Source organism: Telmatherina bonti (assembly GCF_933228915.1).
Source record: "Telmatherina bonti genome assembly, chromosome: 1".
Classification (NCBI taxonomy): Eukaryota; Metazoa; Chordata; class Actinopteri; order Atheriniformes; family Telmatherinidae; genus Telmatherina; species Telmatherina bonti.
Genome location: NC_136619.1, coordinates 38,720,731 through 38,736,815, shown reverse-complemented (window position 1 = coordinate 38,736,815; position 16,085 = coordinate 38,720,731). Strand labels below are relative to the sequence as shown.

Genomic DNA, 16,085 nt, shown 5'->3' with positions numbered 1-16,085 from the left:
GTTTCCTGTTTTTCCCTTCAAATTTTTTTTTTTTTCAAATAATGACCAATTTTTTGGGGAGAAATATACAAATTTCAAGCTTAAATTAAATTCATGAGATGTTATTTATCTGCTTGTTTTATTTAGTTGTAATTTCTCTGGTGAGATATTCTGCTTTGTGACACTTAGCGTTAGAAAGTGTTCTTCTTGGCTTTATTTTGTAAAACGCCCAGCGGAAGTAGTTTGTTCATTTTACCGTCCAGCTGCAAGAACTTTCCCTTTGGTTCCGCCACATCAAGATGGACTGGAGTGAGGATGGTCATGTAAGTGGATTTAGGTTTATTAGCTTCCTTGTTGTTCTCTTGTGTTGTTGGTGATTTTTTTCTTGGTCAGACTTTGCAGAGACGTCGTTCTAGCAAGGTTATCTTAGGGTTTTGTATGCGTTAATTCAGCTTGCCTGTTGGTGGGTGAGTTGTTGTGACGCGGTATTCCCACTACACACACGGAAGACAATCACTCAGGCTGTTTGTTCCACTTAATATCGTTAACCTGTTTCTGGTTGCCGAAAATTAAACTGTGCTAACTAGTCACATTTAAACCTTGATCAGGAACATTAAGCTTTTTTTCTGTTTGCAAAGGCAGCTACGTCCACGTTGTGATATCTAGTTTAACTGGTTTATAAGATGTTTCACCGATTACCTGCTTTGTTGAAGCATTTCTATACTTACCTTTGCCTTTGTTTGTCGTGGCTCATTATAACGCAGTGGTAATCTGCTTAGAAAGCTCAGTCGTTGTCCGGGTTGCATGTAAATGTCAATTTTGCATCGGCCACAGGGCCGGATAAAAAGCGCACAGACCGCTGGGCCCAGAGTATTCCAGGGGCCCCCTTCCCCACCACAATATTGTAAAAATTGTGAATGATACACTTTGAAACGCATTTCTAACATCTCTCAGCCAATGATACCAATAGCAACACACTTGACACTATGGTGTTACTATCTGGCTTTTATGTACATTTTTTTCATGTCCAAACTGCTGGTGTATGCCCTACGTGGTCCCCATATGGGCCCCAAGTGGATGTGGGCCCCTGGCCCTGTGCCCATAATACCCATTGGTTAATCCGGCCTTGATCGGCCATATGTTGCCAAGTTAGTCACCTGTCAGGAATTTGGCAGCAGCCTGTCATAATAACAATGGAACCAGCAGCATGAAAATATTTAGGAGAAAGAATCCAACAGATCCTTACGAGAAGATAAAACATAGCTGTCATCAGAAATAGTCAACCAAGAGCCAAATGGCAAAAGAAAACTCTGCGGCAACAGGTCTTATTCTTTTATTCTTTATTCATCTTTATTTGTATAGCGCCACTTCACAATAATATTGTCACAGGGCACTTTCCATACACATAATTTCAAGCTAATTCATACATAGCCTATAATAGAAACCAACTGATTACATTGAATCGGGACTTTGGTCCAATCCTCCATCCTGAGCTGCACAAGGCAACAGTGGGAAGGAGAAAAACTCCCTTTTAACAGGAAGAAAACCTCCAGCAGAACCCGGCTCAGGGAGGGCAGCCATCTGCCTCGACTGGTTGGGGTGGAGAGGACAGGAAAGACAGATCAACATGTACAACTGCACTTCTTCAGGAAGACCTGCTGAAAAAGGAGAAATATGTTAGAGACGGCGTTATTGGCATATATTTATACATTAATACATTAGAAAAATGGAGCATGGTACTTCTCAGCACATCAGAAGTACTGATGCACTGAGAAGTACTTCTCAGTCCCCATTGCTACATAAGTAATAGATGGCTAGACTACCCATAACTATAAGAGCAGAGAGCATAACCTGGACAGTTGGGTCCCGTACATGCAGACTCCAACTCAGGAGATGCTCATATCCTAACTATAAGAATCATGGAAAAGGAAGGTTTTCAGCTCGATCTTAAAGGTGTGGAGGGGGATGAATCCTCCTTAACCTCAGAACACTAACGTAGCATTAGTTGCTAGTGAAAATCAGTGTAGCGTGGGTGAAAATCACCCATCCTTAATGTTTGAGGTTTAAAAGAGCTTTGGATCGTCTTTCAAGTACTACTACTGGTTAACAAGGGCATGTACAAATACATCAGGCGGGTGGAAAACGTGGGGTAAAGTTATTTCCAACGATGGCGGGTGAGTTTACCAAAGAGAGACATCCTGCTGCATTCGTTGCTGTGGGTTGCTGTTTTCCACTGCACTACATTGGGAGCGCGCACGCTCCCAATGTAGTGCAGTGGCGGGAGGCGGGGCTTAATGCAGAAGAGTCTCAACCCACTCGTTTTGCCCACAGACTGATCTGACAGCCTATGGAGAGGGTCGGTCTGAAGTAAATAAAGCGATTTGTGACAATAACTCGATCAATCCCAGCCCTTCTGGGCTCAGAAATAAAATAAATTAGCCTGAAATGCACATAATAGTTCCACTTTAACTGAACTGCTGGTTGATGTAGGTACATGTGTAGGGATGTTTGTAATTGTAAAACCAGCATCACATGAGGTTTAGAAGTGGTCAATGCTGACTGAAAAATAACTGTTAATGAAGTGTTGATTTTGTCCCATATATTGTATTCCTATTTATATTTCTTTGGGTGACTCAGGACTTCTGTTCACACCCCCCCCCCCCCCCCCCCCCCCCCCTTTGATAAACTTTGATATTGGGTGAAGTTTAGAATTCACCCAATATCAAATACATGTAAATGGAAACGGAAACACTTGAGTTGTAAAGAATGAATGGTTTGGTTTGGGAAATAAAATGGCTAGGTTACTTTAGAAGGGTTTAACCTTTGTACCCCTCTTAGCTGCCAATAACTCACTTACTCCACTTATGAAAACATGTGAACCCTACCTGTTCAGGAATGTGGGCATGGTGACAAAAATCCAGATACTTCTGAGTCAGCGTTTGACAAATGTGAGTTATCTCACATATATTGCGCCACCTCACACCCTGTGCACTTTGTGAGTCATGCTTTATAGCTTTGTGTTTTTACAGTCATCCAGAAGTCCATCTTTCTTGAACATTTATGGTCTCAAATCTATCTGGAAGGTTTAGGATGTCGTGTGTTTTCCATATGGAAGCCCTCAGATTAAACCTATGTTTTGTGTCACAGAGTCACAGCCAGATGCATGACAGTTGTCACCACGGACACGGCGGCCATTCTCACAGTCATGGGCCAAGAGCGGCAGCATTTGGTGGGATGACTCCTCTGTACTCACCTGCTTATGGACAGTTAGGCAAAAACATAGACCCGGCAATGGACATCAGTCAGCAGCCCAAAAAGCGGTCCCACATGGATGACAGCAGCAGTTGGGACATAGTGAAAGCAACACAGTAAGTGATTATTAACTATGTGATAAAAATGCCCCCACCAAGCTGTTTCCTACAACAGGAACTAGGAAGTGGGTTTAGGGCCACTTGCCCTTCTGTGTGCGGTCTGGTTACCTCTATAAAGGCTCCCCCTGTTTCTTTTTTTTTCCGAACAAAGAAAATACCCACAGTGGAGAAGATATTTCAGAATGGCCAATAAGATACAGATTGGTGCGCCCTTACATTTTCCTTCCAGGCTGATGCAACAACAGCCTTCCACTGGTTTTCCATGTTATTTACTCAGTAACTAATCACTGACGCTGACGCTGTTGCGAAATGAGCCGATCCTCTTGTGATAACATTCTGCACCACACTGGAAAGGCTGTTAAACAGGGCGATGATGACATCAAATTAAACCACATTAAAATGACATTATTGATACTTTATTTATCCCAGAGGGGAACTGAAGTTAGTTTGTCTCGTCTCGTCTTCGTGCCGCTTATCCGGGGTCAGGTCGCGGGGGCAGCAGCCTAAGCAGGGAAGCCCAGACTTCCTTCTCCCCAGCCACATTTGCCAACTCTGCGGGGGGGATCCCGAGGCGTTCCCAGGCCAGCCGAGAGATATAATCCCTCCAGCGTGTCCTGGGTCTTCCTCGGGGTCTCTCCCAGAGGGACGTGCCTGGAACACCTCACCAGGGAGGTCCAGGAGGCATCCTGACCAGATGCCCGAGCCACCTCAACTAGTTCCTCTCGATGCGGAGGAGCAGCGGCTCTACTCTGAGCCCCTCCCGGATGATCAAGCTCCTCACCCTATCTCTAAGGGAGAGCCCGGCCACCCTGTGGAGGAAACTCATTTCAGCCGCCAGTATATGAGATCTCGTTCTTTCGGTCACGGCGCAGAGTCCGCATTACTGCAGACGCCGCACCGATCCGTCTGTCGATCTCACGCTCCATCCTTCCCTCACTCGTGAACAAGACCCCGAGATATTTAAACTCCTCCACTTGAGGCAGGACCTGACTCCCGACCCGGAGAGGGCAATCCACCCTATTCCAGCTGAGGACCGTGGTCTCAGATTTGGAGGTGCTGATTCCCATCCCGGCCGCTTCACACTCGGCAGCGAATCGCTCAAGTGAGAGCTGGAGATCACGACCAGATGAAGCCAACAGGACCACGTCATCTGCAAAAAGCAGGCACCCAATCCTGAGGCCACCAAGTCGGATCCCCTCAACACCTCGGCTGTGCCTAGAAATTCTGTCCATATAAGTTATGAACAGAATCGTTGATAAAGGGCAGCCTTGGCGGAGTCCAACCCTCACTGGAAACAAATCCGAATTACTACCAGCAATGCGGACCAAGCTCTGACACCTGTCAGTTGGTTTGTTTTGTTTTTTTTAATATAAACAATTATAATTATTAGTGAGAAGAATTTATTGCTTTTGTTTTGGAGGGCGATGACGGCTTGCAAGATTCATCTTTGGTACCTTTCTGTCTTGCAAATATGGTTAAAGATTGTGTTGAATTCCTGAAAATGCCTAAAAATATGACTTAAATTGTAGTTGTTCCATTTTCTTCAACTAATTATTTTATTAAAGACTCTTTTTCTCTCAGTAAATAGTCAGTGATGATGTTGGGCACATCTGCAAGGTTTTAAGAACCCCGAAAAGTTACAAAAAGAAACCTTTTTCCTTGCTTACTTGAGGTATTGCCTTTTTCTGCATTTTATATTTTTAGGAGATTGATCATAAGAGAAACTTAGTTGGTTTCAGAGCATTTGGCATGTTGGATTTGACACAACATCCAGACTGGATAAGACATGGAACATCAAACATCAATGAAACTATCAGCAGCTGCATTCAGCGCAGTGACGGGAAACACGTTAAGTTTGAGGAAGTATTTTAATTTTTCGTGGGAAAATAGACCCGTTTTCTTTGACTTTCAGCATCCCACAATGTTTTTATTATAACTTAAGACAAACACATTTTTTCTGCATATCTTCGAGAAATACTTTGCGTCATTTAAAAAAAAACTTTGTTTGGCCTTAATTGCCAAATCCTGCTGAGATATTTGTATTAACAATATTACTTTAAAAGTAGGACTTAGTTTTATTGTGTCATAATGACACATGAAATGAGGTTTTTTTTTTAAATCTCTTTCAGTAAGGTTTCCTCCTACAAAAACATCCCTTTTTTAATATCTTTATTGTTTGTTTTTAGACAAATGTGTAGTAACGCAGTTAAAGTTGAAACTTTCAGGGAAGAGCTCAGAGTTGGGTAGAAAACTGTTTAAATGACTTGCATGTTATTTTTTTCTTTCTTTAGAGTGAATACTTGATGTGTGTCAGATGTTCACTCAGCAAAACTCAATAAAAATGCAAATCCTTCAGAGATCTGCGTGAAATGATGCAGATGGTTTATATTAAAACAGTTTCTGGATTTAAAAACTGGACACATCTGTGGGCTTTAGTTGAGATAAGAGTACTGGTGTATTTCTAACTAATTAATGATGAGGTGCAGCAGAGCGAAGGTCGCTTCACTTGTTCGGAAGGAAAAAGAAGAGCTGCTCCTGTTTCTCCGTTCAGCTCCGGTGTGTCACTACTGTGGAAACCAGGTGTATACTGGGTATAAGCTTCATCTTTCCTTTTTTTCCCCCCCAGTGTGAAAATGGTCCAAATAACATGTTTCACCTCTTCAGTGCTCAGGTTTACTGATTTGTGTTGAACGGCTTTCTTCTTCAGGTGAATGTAGAAAGCCACGCTGTGAGTGTTTGTTTCTGCAGAATGTGGTCTTTATTCTAAAGTAGTTTGATAGGAAAGGATCAGAGAAAGATCCCGGGATGGAAACGGAACTGAGTGCCGGCTGCTTCAAGGAGCCTCAGTCCTTTTAAATGATCCCATGTTTTATTGTAACTTTATGTATTTAGTAACCGTAGCTTTAAATGTAAACAAATAACACTTGTTGAGTGTGTAAAGTGTGTCTGTGTGTGTGCACCTCTCAGGTTTGGCATCCTTGAGCGCTGTCAGGAGCTGGTGGAGGCAGGATACGACATCAGGCAGCCTGACAAAGAGAACGTCACTCTGCTGCACTGGGCGGCCATCAACAACCGCTCGGAGCTGGTCAAGTAAGACCTGCAGGCATCATTTTAGCTCTTAGCGCGACGAATTTCCTTCAGACTGGATGCAAATATTACCCTCACGGTTTCCCTCTGACATGTAGGAAGTGTCCTGCGTTGGTTTACAGCAGGGGTCACCAACTCCAGTCCTCGAGGGCTACCATCCTGCAGGTTTTAGTATTTCCCCTTACAACACATTTGATCCAAGTGAAAAGGTTCTCCAAGAACTTGTCATCTTCTGCACCTGCCTGTTGATTTGGGTCAGGTGTGTTGTATCTGGAAAACACTAAAACCTGCAGGATGGTAGCCCTTGAGGACCGGAGTTGGTGACCCCTGGTTTACAGGGAATGGCGTCCTCGATGTGCTGTACTTCTTCACACTTTCCTCCACAATGAGCATAATTCAGACTGCTATAGTGTGTTCGTGTTAATATTGCAGTTAATTATGCAGGATTAAGTTAATTTGAATATAAATTGTGATGATTTTGGTCACAACATACAGTAAATGAGTGGATGTCGCTACTTTCAGTCGTCCTTCAGAGGCTTGGTCTGTCCCGGTTCTATGACTTCATGATAAATCAGAAGGTTTTTTTTAACTTTCCGTGTCTTTGCTGCTTCCTTCAGGTATTATATGTCCAAAGGGGCGATAGTTGATCAGCTTGGAGGAGACCTCAACTCGACCCCACTTCACTGGGCAATCAGGTGTGACCAGCTCAGATATTCTGCATGTTTTATTTAACATCAGTTATCATTTTTGCAAATGAAATGCTCGTTATTTGCCAGAAAGTAACTAGTTTTGATGCTAATGGCTATAAACATGTTGCAGCTTAAAGTGCATGTTTAAAACTGCTTGTCCATTGGTTCTTTACATCCACGTCCAGGCAGGGCCACCTCCCCATGGTGATCCAGCTGTTGAGATATGGAGCGGACCCCTCCATCGCAGACGGAGAGGGTTACCGTGCACTCCACCTTGCCATCCTCTTCCAGCACATGGCCATAGCAGCTTATCTTATGGCTAAGGGACAGGTCAGACTCCTCGCCGGATCCCCATCCTGATGTTTTTCACTTCCTTTCTAACTTGGTTTAAGTTCCTCTTTATGTTTTTATGTTTGGTAATTACGTTCAGGAAGTTGATGACCCCGACTGTAACGGCCAAACCCCGCTGATGTTGGCAGCCCAGAAGATCATCGGGTACGTGCCTTCCTCTTTTACAGATGTATGTTGTAGCTGTCTCTGATTCAAGAGCACTTTCTAGGATGCAGATGTTAAGGTTTTCTTTCTTTTTAAAGAATTTTTTTTTAATTCATTTATTTCTAACTAAAAAAAGAACAAATATGTTACATCAAACAACAAATAAAATAAGTTTCTTAAGTTCGGAAAAGGGTTTCAGAAGAAGCTGGGCACTTATCTTGTCCAAAACCCCCCTTATCAATGACACCGTAAAATGTTTACAGCATGAAAAATACAGTAATACACATTAAATTCCATTACAATGAAGCTTAAACAGTAAATAGTCATAATACACACAATATATCATAGAATTCAACATACATTGCTTAAAAAAAAACCTTATTTGCCTCATAACCTTTAATTATCTCATCTTTTATCATTTGTTTAAATTTCCCTATTGATTGACATGATTTTATTTCTTTACTGCAGCTGTTCCAGAGCTGAACTCAATTTATCAATATCAATTGCTTTGATACTAGAATTAGAAGTTTTTTTAAGTGACTTAAAATGTTCTAAATAGATTTCCACTGAAGTCTTCACACAAATGTAAAGTCTGTTCATAGCATGAAAGTTAAAAGCCAAACCTGCGTTGTTTCTCTGTGGCAGGCCTGAGCCCACAAACTTTCTCATAAAAAACAACGCCTCTGTGAGCGCTGTGGACAAAGTAAACAGGAACACGCCGTTGCACTGCGCGGTGCTGGCAGGAAACGTGGATGCTGCCCACATCCTGCTGGAGGCTGGAGCCAGCGTGGATGTGGAGAATATTAACGTGAGTTTTACAACGCATGTTTCGGTGCTATTACGCTGTAACGCACGCTAACGGACTGCAGCATTTCTGTGGACTGAATGCTCACCTGCTTTCAGCCTCAACACTGTTTTTCTCTCCTCTTGGAGTGAAATATGGTTTAAATGTTTGCTTTATCACAAACTGCATTGATTTGTTGCTCATATATTAATCTTTGACGGACTGTTGCTGATTGTGTTTACCACATAGTAGTAAAGATGCTTATCGGTATATTTATGATGCTGTGAACAGAAAGCATCATGATACAGTATGTGATGAGTTTTCTTCCTTTCCATGGTTCTTCTTCAGGGTCACACGCCTATCGACCTGGCCCACCAAGTGCACAGCCCACTGCTCATCCACATGCTGAACCTTGTCAAACAGGAGAGGATTCGCTCCAACTCGCGCTGCCTCCGGATTGTCAACAGATACAGGGTATAGTGCACCTAAAGCCGAGGCACAGGAGCTCTGGGTCCAATTAGGTAGTCCGTTCTGGTTGGATCCTTCCCTACTAAGTGAAATGATGTGGAAGTATCGAATGATTGGAGCGATTCGAACTATGTGACGTTCTAAGAAAAGGAGCTCTAGTGTGTTTTCTTTTTTATCTACTTCAGCGCAAGAGCTGGTAGAACACTGGAGCATCCATTCCTTTATGAAAGTATACATATAACTCTGTCTCGCAGTTCTTTGTGGTTGCAACTTTCAGACTGTTGCTCAGTCGACTGTTCGTCCAGTTAGACATAGCTGTGGTCGGTATGGACAGATATGGGGACAGAGGGGGCGGGTGAGCAGCCTGTGGCACCAGATTTCACTTTTTGTTTTCTCTGTTGCTTTTTCTGTTAGTTTTTTTAAGCTCTAGTGGCTCCTAGTTAACAGTAGCTCAACAGAATAGAGGGTCAGAGAAAGTGAATACATTAATGGGGTCCTATGATGGTATTTGGAGTTTTCTGAGCTTTCTACAGTGTTACTGTGTTGAATCCTCATCAGACATGTGAACGACACTGTTTTTTTTATCACCTAAACGTCGTTTTAGAGAGTTTTTTCTACTTGGAAATCCTTGTGACGTCCCGGGGGATAAGGTTCGGTGATTGGTTACCTTCTACTGGTTAACTAGGGCATGTACAAATACATCAGGCGGGTGGAAAACGTGGGATAAAGTTATTTCCAACGATGGCTGGTGAGTTTACCAAAGAGAGACATCCTGCTGCATTCCTTGCTGTGGGTTGCTGTTTTCCACTTCGTTTTCGGGGTCTGATTCAGGTTCCAACATGTAGGGCTGTATGCTATGTGTTGACATGTTTATGAGACGTTACAATGACGGCGAAAGCAGGTGCGGTGCGATGTAGTGCAGTGGCGGGAGGCGGGGCTTAATGCGGAAGAGTCTCAATCCACTCGTTTTGCCCGCAGACTGATCTGACAGCCTACGGAGAGGGTCGGTCTGAAGTAAATAAAGCCATTTGTGGCAATTACTCGATCAATCCCAGCCCTTCTGGTCTCAGAAATAAAAATAAATTAGCCTGAAATGCACATGATAGTCCCACTTTAAAGTCTCCCCAGGCCAGGAAGCGGACCTGACCTGCTGTGTTGATGAGCTGAAGCATCTTTATATGGACTGGTCAGTCCTCCTCAACCAGCTGAGCTTTAAAAGAAAAGAAAAAAAAAATTAAAGTCCTTTATTTATTTTCTATATATTATAAACTTTATTAATGAACCTTTTAGATTATGTCTCCATGTAACAGTGGGATAAGATTGCATTCAATTAACCATCTGGAGTTCTTTCTGTAGCATATTTGCTAATGGTGTGTAGTTTCAGTGCTGCAGTCCTGCATCACAGTTTATTGTAAATGTGGTCAGATTTTCACTGTAGTTTCTTCCATCATCTCTTTATCCTGCTGCCAAGAAAGACTTTGGGAAAACACATTTTGACGATGCAACTGGACCTCTAGTTTACTTTTAGGAGAACTACTGATTGATAAAACCACTGATGTAGTCCACACTGCCACCTTGTGGTGGCGCTACACAGCAGAGATGATTTGCTCGTAGTATTCTGGTTTTTATTTTTAAAAGGTCGCTTTAGATTTGTTTTGCAAATGAATGGAAACTTGTCTTCAGCCTCATGTTGCAGATTTTAAACTCCTTCTCACATATGAACCGTATTCTGCAGGAAATTTCAGAGGTTTTAATCCCTGAATTTTCTTTTTTTCCAGGTTTTTCTGCAGTTTTTATTCTGCACCGCCATGTTTGGATGCGTGGGTGCTATAGCTGATATGAACTCCGAGTCCTGGCTACTCAAAGCCATTTTGTTAGCCTGCGTGATCGGTGTTCTCAGTCTGGCCTCAAGGTGAGAACGCTGCTTTTTATTCCAGCTGCTAAAAGGTTTAATGTTTAAAGTTTTCATGTCAATCCAGCCTGATTGTGTGGGATTAAATAAACTAATTCTGTGTCCCAACAGGAACTTTCCAAGCCCAGAGTTCCAGTCTCTCCTGCCATCTTCAGCTCTCATGGCTTCAGTCTTCTGGATGCTCGTCACCTGGTACCTCTGGTTCCTGCCAGATATCCTTTCTCTACAGGGAAACAGCAGCTTGATTTCCTCTGGAAAGCAGCATTTCATTCCATAAGGCTTTTGTGTTTCAGAGGCAGCGGTTGAAACTTTTCCCAACGTTTCTCATTTTCATTTTTATTTCATACATTCAAATAAAAAAAAATTAAAAAAAATTTTTTAAACAACCTGAAATCATGTATACACATGTGCACTGCCTTCTGCAGGAATGAATCAACACATGTATAGCTAGAAAATATTAAGAATAGTAGATAAAATAAATGAATGAAGCAAAAATAACATGTATGCAAAGCAAGGCAAGTTAATTTGTAAAACACCTTTCATGTACAAGACAATTCAAAGTGCTTTACATGAAATATTAAAAGCATTACAGAATAAAAAGCAGAAAAGAAAATACAAATAAAAAAATCATAGATTATATTTAAAAAATTACAAGCAGAATTAAGTAAAAAAGAACAATGAAGTAGGAAGAACTTTAACAATGCAAGAGATGGTCCATTTAGACCATTTGCTTTTAGTTGGATCATTTCCTACATTCACAAGAGAAAAAAGGTCTAAATGGTGTGTTGCTTCATGCCACGTGCTGAAACACTGCAGGCAGGCTGCCGTTCTGCATCAGTGACATGCAAACTCCAGCAGGATGTGCTCAGCTGGACCAGTTGGAGCCCATTTCTTGTGTTTTGATATGTAGTGTGCATGTATTTGTATGCTGAACCCATGATCTGTGTGATTCTTGACTGAAAAAACCCCCACATGGACCGAGCACCACAGTTCAGGTTCTGTTCACTCTCAACGCCACCGCTCTGCTGTACTACTACCTCCGTACCTGCAGGACCGACCCAGGTTTCATCAAAACAACAGAAGAAAAGAAGAAAATGGTGGGAAAGCGGCAGACATTTCAGATCCAGATAACAGGATCTTCCATGAGAATAAACAACAGAGATGAATTCTTGTGTTTTGTGTTGCCAGAACGTGTTGGTGTTGGCTGAGGCGGGCTGTCTGGACCCCAGAATATTCTGCACTTCTTGTATGGTGAGGTTTCCCCCCCTCCCTCCATGTTGTGTCACCAATCCAAACGCCACGACCTCTACAGCTTCCTGTTGTCTTGTTGTTTGGCAGGTCAGGAAACCAGTCAGAGCGATCCACTGCTTCAGCTGTGATGCGTGTGTGGCGAAGCAGGACCACCACTCCATGTGGACCAACACCTGCATCGGTACGACCCACAGACATTTACCACCTCTTCAATCCTCTTCAGATTGGCATTTAAAGTGTTTAAATGGTCATTTGACTCGTTTTAAAGACGTAAACAGGATATTTTAGGTTTAGCTGAGCTCTGATGTTCTGTTTCATGACTTTAAGAGAATAAACACGTGGTATGAAAAAGAAGAAAATGTATAAAAACTTAGTTGTACACAGTTTCTCCTGATATTCTGTTGTAATAATCATGTTGTTATTATAGTAAATTATTTTGCTCTTAATTCGGATGTTTGTATTGGTTGTTATTGGTTATTATGTAAAACACTAAGTTCTTTTAAAAGTGCTCTATAAATAAAGTTGGATAAGTTATTTATATTGATAAGGAGTGTCTTGCTACATTTTAACTATTAAATAATAGGAAACTTCTATTCTAACCCCGAACTGATGAGTGTTTGCTTTTGCCAGCATAGTATCAGCTGATTCATTTGGATTTTTCTGTGGGTTAAACATCTATGGTGTTTCTGCTGCAGGAGCAAGGAACCATCACTACTTCGTCCTCTTTTTGCTCGCCCTCATGCTGACCGGAGCCTGGATGGTCTACGGTAGTCTCGTGTGTGAGTGTCCTGACAGCAGCACAGCCACAGAATCTGACATTTATTCTGATTTTTGTTATATTTATAATGAGACTGTGTTCCTGCGCGGTGTGTTTTCAGACTGGTCTGCGAGCTGCGAGCTGCATTACGAGGACCAAGGCCTGTGGGGCGCCATCTCTGCCCTGGTCAGCTGCTCTCCCTGGGTGCTCAGCATCTTCTTGGTGTCTCTATATCACACTTTCTGGTCTGGTTTTTTCCTGCTGCTGCAGCTCTACCAGGTGACTGACTGATTACGTTTTGATGGGTTTCTATGGAAACAGATCCCCTGTAAACACTCGACTCTCTTTGAAACCTACTGAAAGAAGAAAAATAGTTCATACATGTTTTCAGTTCTTTGTGATTCCAGTAGCTTAAGTGTGAAACTAAAGAGAAAAATGCAAATCAGTCTCAGTGTCAGGCTGCCATGTTGAAGCAATCCAAACCTGTTAAGTTCGTTGGTCTGGTTTTACTGTTTGGTTGTTTAATGTCTTGCTGAGAATACTCTTTCTTTTTCCTTTCTGTTTTCTCTTTGTGTCAGAGCAGATTGCATTCCTAGGAATAACCACTGCAGAACGAGCGACTCTCACGTTCCAAAGGAAAGTGAGGCAATCTGTTTCTCTGAGACAGAATCCTTTCAAGTGAGTTAAATATTAGATTGTAGAAACAAAAAAAACTTTGTTTGTACAGTTACAGTAATGTCATGCTAGTTTCCCTGTCAGCCCTGACATGATGACGTGCACGGTGTGGAGTCAGTTGTCCTCATGCTGCACAAAGACCATCTGAGGGTCTCCAGGACTGGTTTGTACCAGGATGTACCAGCTGTACCAGCTGTAAAAGCAGTTAGACTCTTTGGGTTGGGTTTGTTTCTGATGGATGCAGCAGAGATCACGTGATCATTTCAGCTCCAACCATTTTCACGTGTTTATGTTGCCTTATTGACATCATCGTTAAAGCTATGAGTAAACTGACACCAAACACAGATGCTACCATCCTTGCAGGCTCAGAGGTACATCAGGGGTAACTTCCAAGTCACCTGTGCACTGTTCTAGATGATGCAGAGGTGCAGAGAAGCTGCATCAGTACCGGGTGAAGGGCGTATATGAGAAGGACCTTTGTGTTTGTTTGTTTATTTTATTCTCCAGCTCTTGCTAAACAGTTTCTGCAGATCTCTTTACAGTCATGCTCATGTAGGAGAGCTGGCAGTATTGACTTTGCTTAGGTGCCAAAATAACCTGAGTGAAGGCAATGTTGCTGGTTTCATTCTGAAAATGTGCTTATTTAAAAAAAAAAAAAAAAGCTCATCATGGGGTCATTATTTATTCATCTCTGTACCAAAACATTTGGCAGAGTTGTTTACAGATGACCAAGCTTGACTGTTTAACAGCGTTTTGTCACCAACAGGTCCTATAACAGAACCTGTAAATGATCACAGAGCAGTTTTTAAACATCACATTCAGCTCATCAACCTTTTCATATCCAGTAAACAAGCATGCAGACCAGATTCTAAAGATATTCTGGGTGTTTAAATAGATATGAGCATGCAAACCATCCTAATGTGACTAGGTTTTGTGTGAAAACTAGTTTGGTATTAACGGTCCTGGTCATCTTTTTGCAGCGAGGGGGTGGTGCAGAACTTGGTGACATTCTTCCAGCTGCGTTGCTGTGGCCTCTTTAAACCGGCCGTCGTCGAATGGACGCTCCAGTTCCCGCCTCACCGAGACCAGTTCTTGTTCGAACAAGCCAACATGGTCTGACCTCCACACACTCAGGGTCAGGCTGGTTCTGGACCAAAAGCACTGAATGTATTTATTTATTTTTTATGTGATGGCTCTTTGTGAAAACAGAAAAAGAGAGAGAAACCAGCATGCTTCAGAGTTAGGAAGGTAAAACGATGTTATTGTCTGAGTTAGCTGACGTTTAGACAGACTGCTGCTGCCTTATGCTTGACCAGTGGAAGTGAAGAGAAAATCAGAAGGGAAGAAACAACCTTTCATGGCCTAAATTGTAACAAAGGTTTTGTGCTGTTTTTATGAAAACATTAAGCCTATTTTTATCATCTGTTCTTAGGAAAAAATATCTTTAAATATGTAAACGGTTTGTTTTATGACTTTTGTAAAAGTTGCATGCGTTTAATAACAAAGGACCACTATAATTCCTCAATAAAGCAACATTGTGCCTGTTCTTTTTCACCTATCTCAAGCTTCTGCTTCTTCCTTCCGCAGCTGAAAGTTTAACATGATGCTCCCAAAACACACCCACAGTCCTGATCTGGACATGTTATTTATTAATGAGATTAAGCCTGAAATAAGCCTGATTTACATCGATATTTTGATTTTCCAGCAGTTTAACCAGCTTTAGGTTTGTAGTTTTTTAAATAAAGTATTTTAGCAGAACAACTGGTGGTACTTTGGGTTTGTAAGTGAATTTGTTTTGGTTACAAATAATGAAAAGATCAACTCCTACACTTTAACCTATTACCTGGATGGATTACCTCGGCTATTCTTTCTGAATGGGGGGGGGGGGGTCAGGATCACTAAAGAAAATAGCCCATATCTATCAAGTAAATTTGAGGTTTTATTTGTTAATGTAAAAAGATTGATCAGAATTTTTGTCAACATGTTGAAGCATAATGCAAAGGATTTTTTTTTTCTTATGTAGGTCATTTGTTTCGTGTCAGCTTGAAGGTAAGGGGTCTGCGACCTGTGGCTCTGGAGCTGCAGGCATCTTAATAGCTGGCTAAAAATGAAATGTTTTTAAATATTGAAAAAATAATAAAACCAGGCTTGTAGCAGTTTTTTAAAAACATAATTTTCCAAATACATCTACATCCCATAGAAGGAATAGTTTCTCCTCTTTTTTTTTTTTTTTCTCTGTTTTACAACCTAAAATATAATGAAAATATGAAATATAAAAAATATAATGCAAACATAGCTGCAAAGGCTCATGGGTATTGAGTTGGTAACAACAGTAGTTGTTACCAACAATGATAAGATAGTTCTCTTATCATTGTTTCCAGGTCAGTTCAAGTACTGTTATTGAACTACTGTTGTTGAATTCCTTTTATTCATGGTTAGGTTCATGTTAAGTGTTGTTGTTAGTAATGGTTTCAGTTTTGGCACCGTGAGTGTGGGGGGTTGTAGCTGGAGAAAACTCCCCCTCTTTGCTGTTGTGTGGTGTAGTGTGGGAAGTAAATGACTCTTGAGCTAGAAACCTTAGTTATGGTTTGGCCGTTCATTATAATACTTATGGAAC

At 41.7% G+C, this 16,085-nt stretch overlaps 1 protein-coding gene across 1 annotated transcript; it reads left to right on the top strand.

Moving 5' to 3' along the window:
* The first annotated feature begins 279 nt into the window (after positions 1–279).
* On the top strand, positions 280–15,014 carry zdhhc13 (zDHHC palmitoyltransferase 13). The gene is made up of 17 exons (XM_079244989.1): positions 280–302; positions 3,127–3,347; positions 6,318–6,440; positions 7,055–7,132; positions 7,312–7,456; positions 7,557–7,621; positions 8,267–8,429; positions 8,754–8,879; positions 10,652–10,785; positions 10,897–10,997; positions 11,758–11,882; positions 11,974–12,036; positions 12,124–12,217; positions 12,732–12,815; positions 12,915–13,072; positions 13,377–13,471; positions 14,449–15,014. The coding sequence occupies exons 2-17, from the start codon at positions 3,139–3,141 to the stop codon at positions 14,585–14,587; spliced, it is 1,902 nt and encodes a 633-aa protein (XP_079101115.1). The 5' UTR covers positions 280–302; positions 3,127–3,138; the 3' UTR covers positions 14,588–15,014.
* The last annotated feature ends 1,071 nt before the right edge of the window (positions 15,015–16,085 follow it).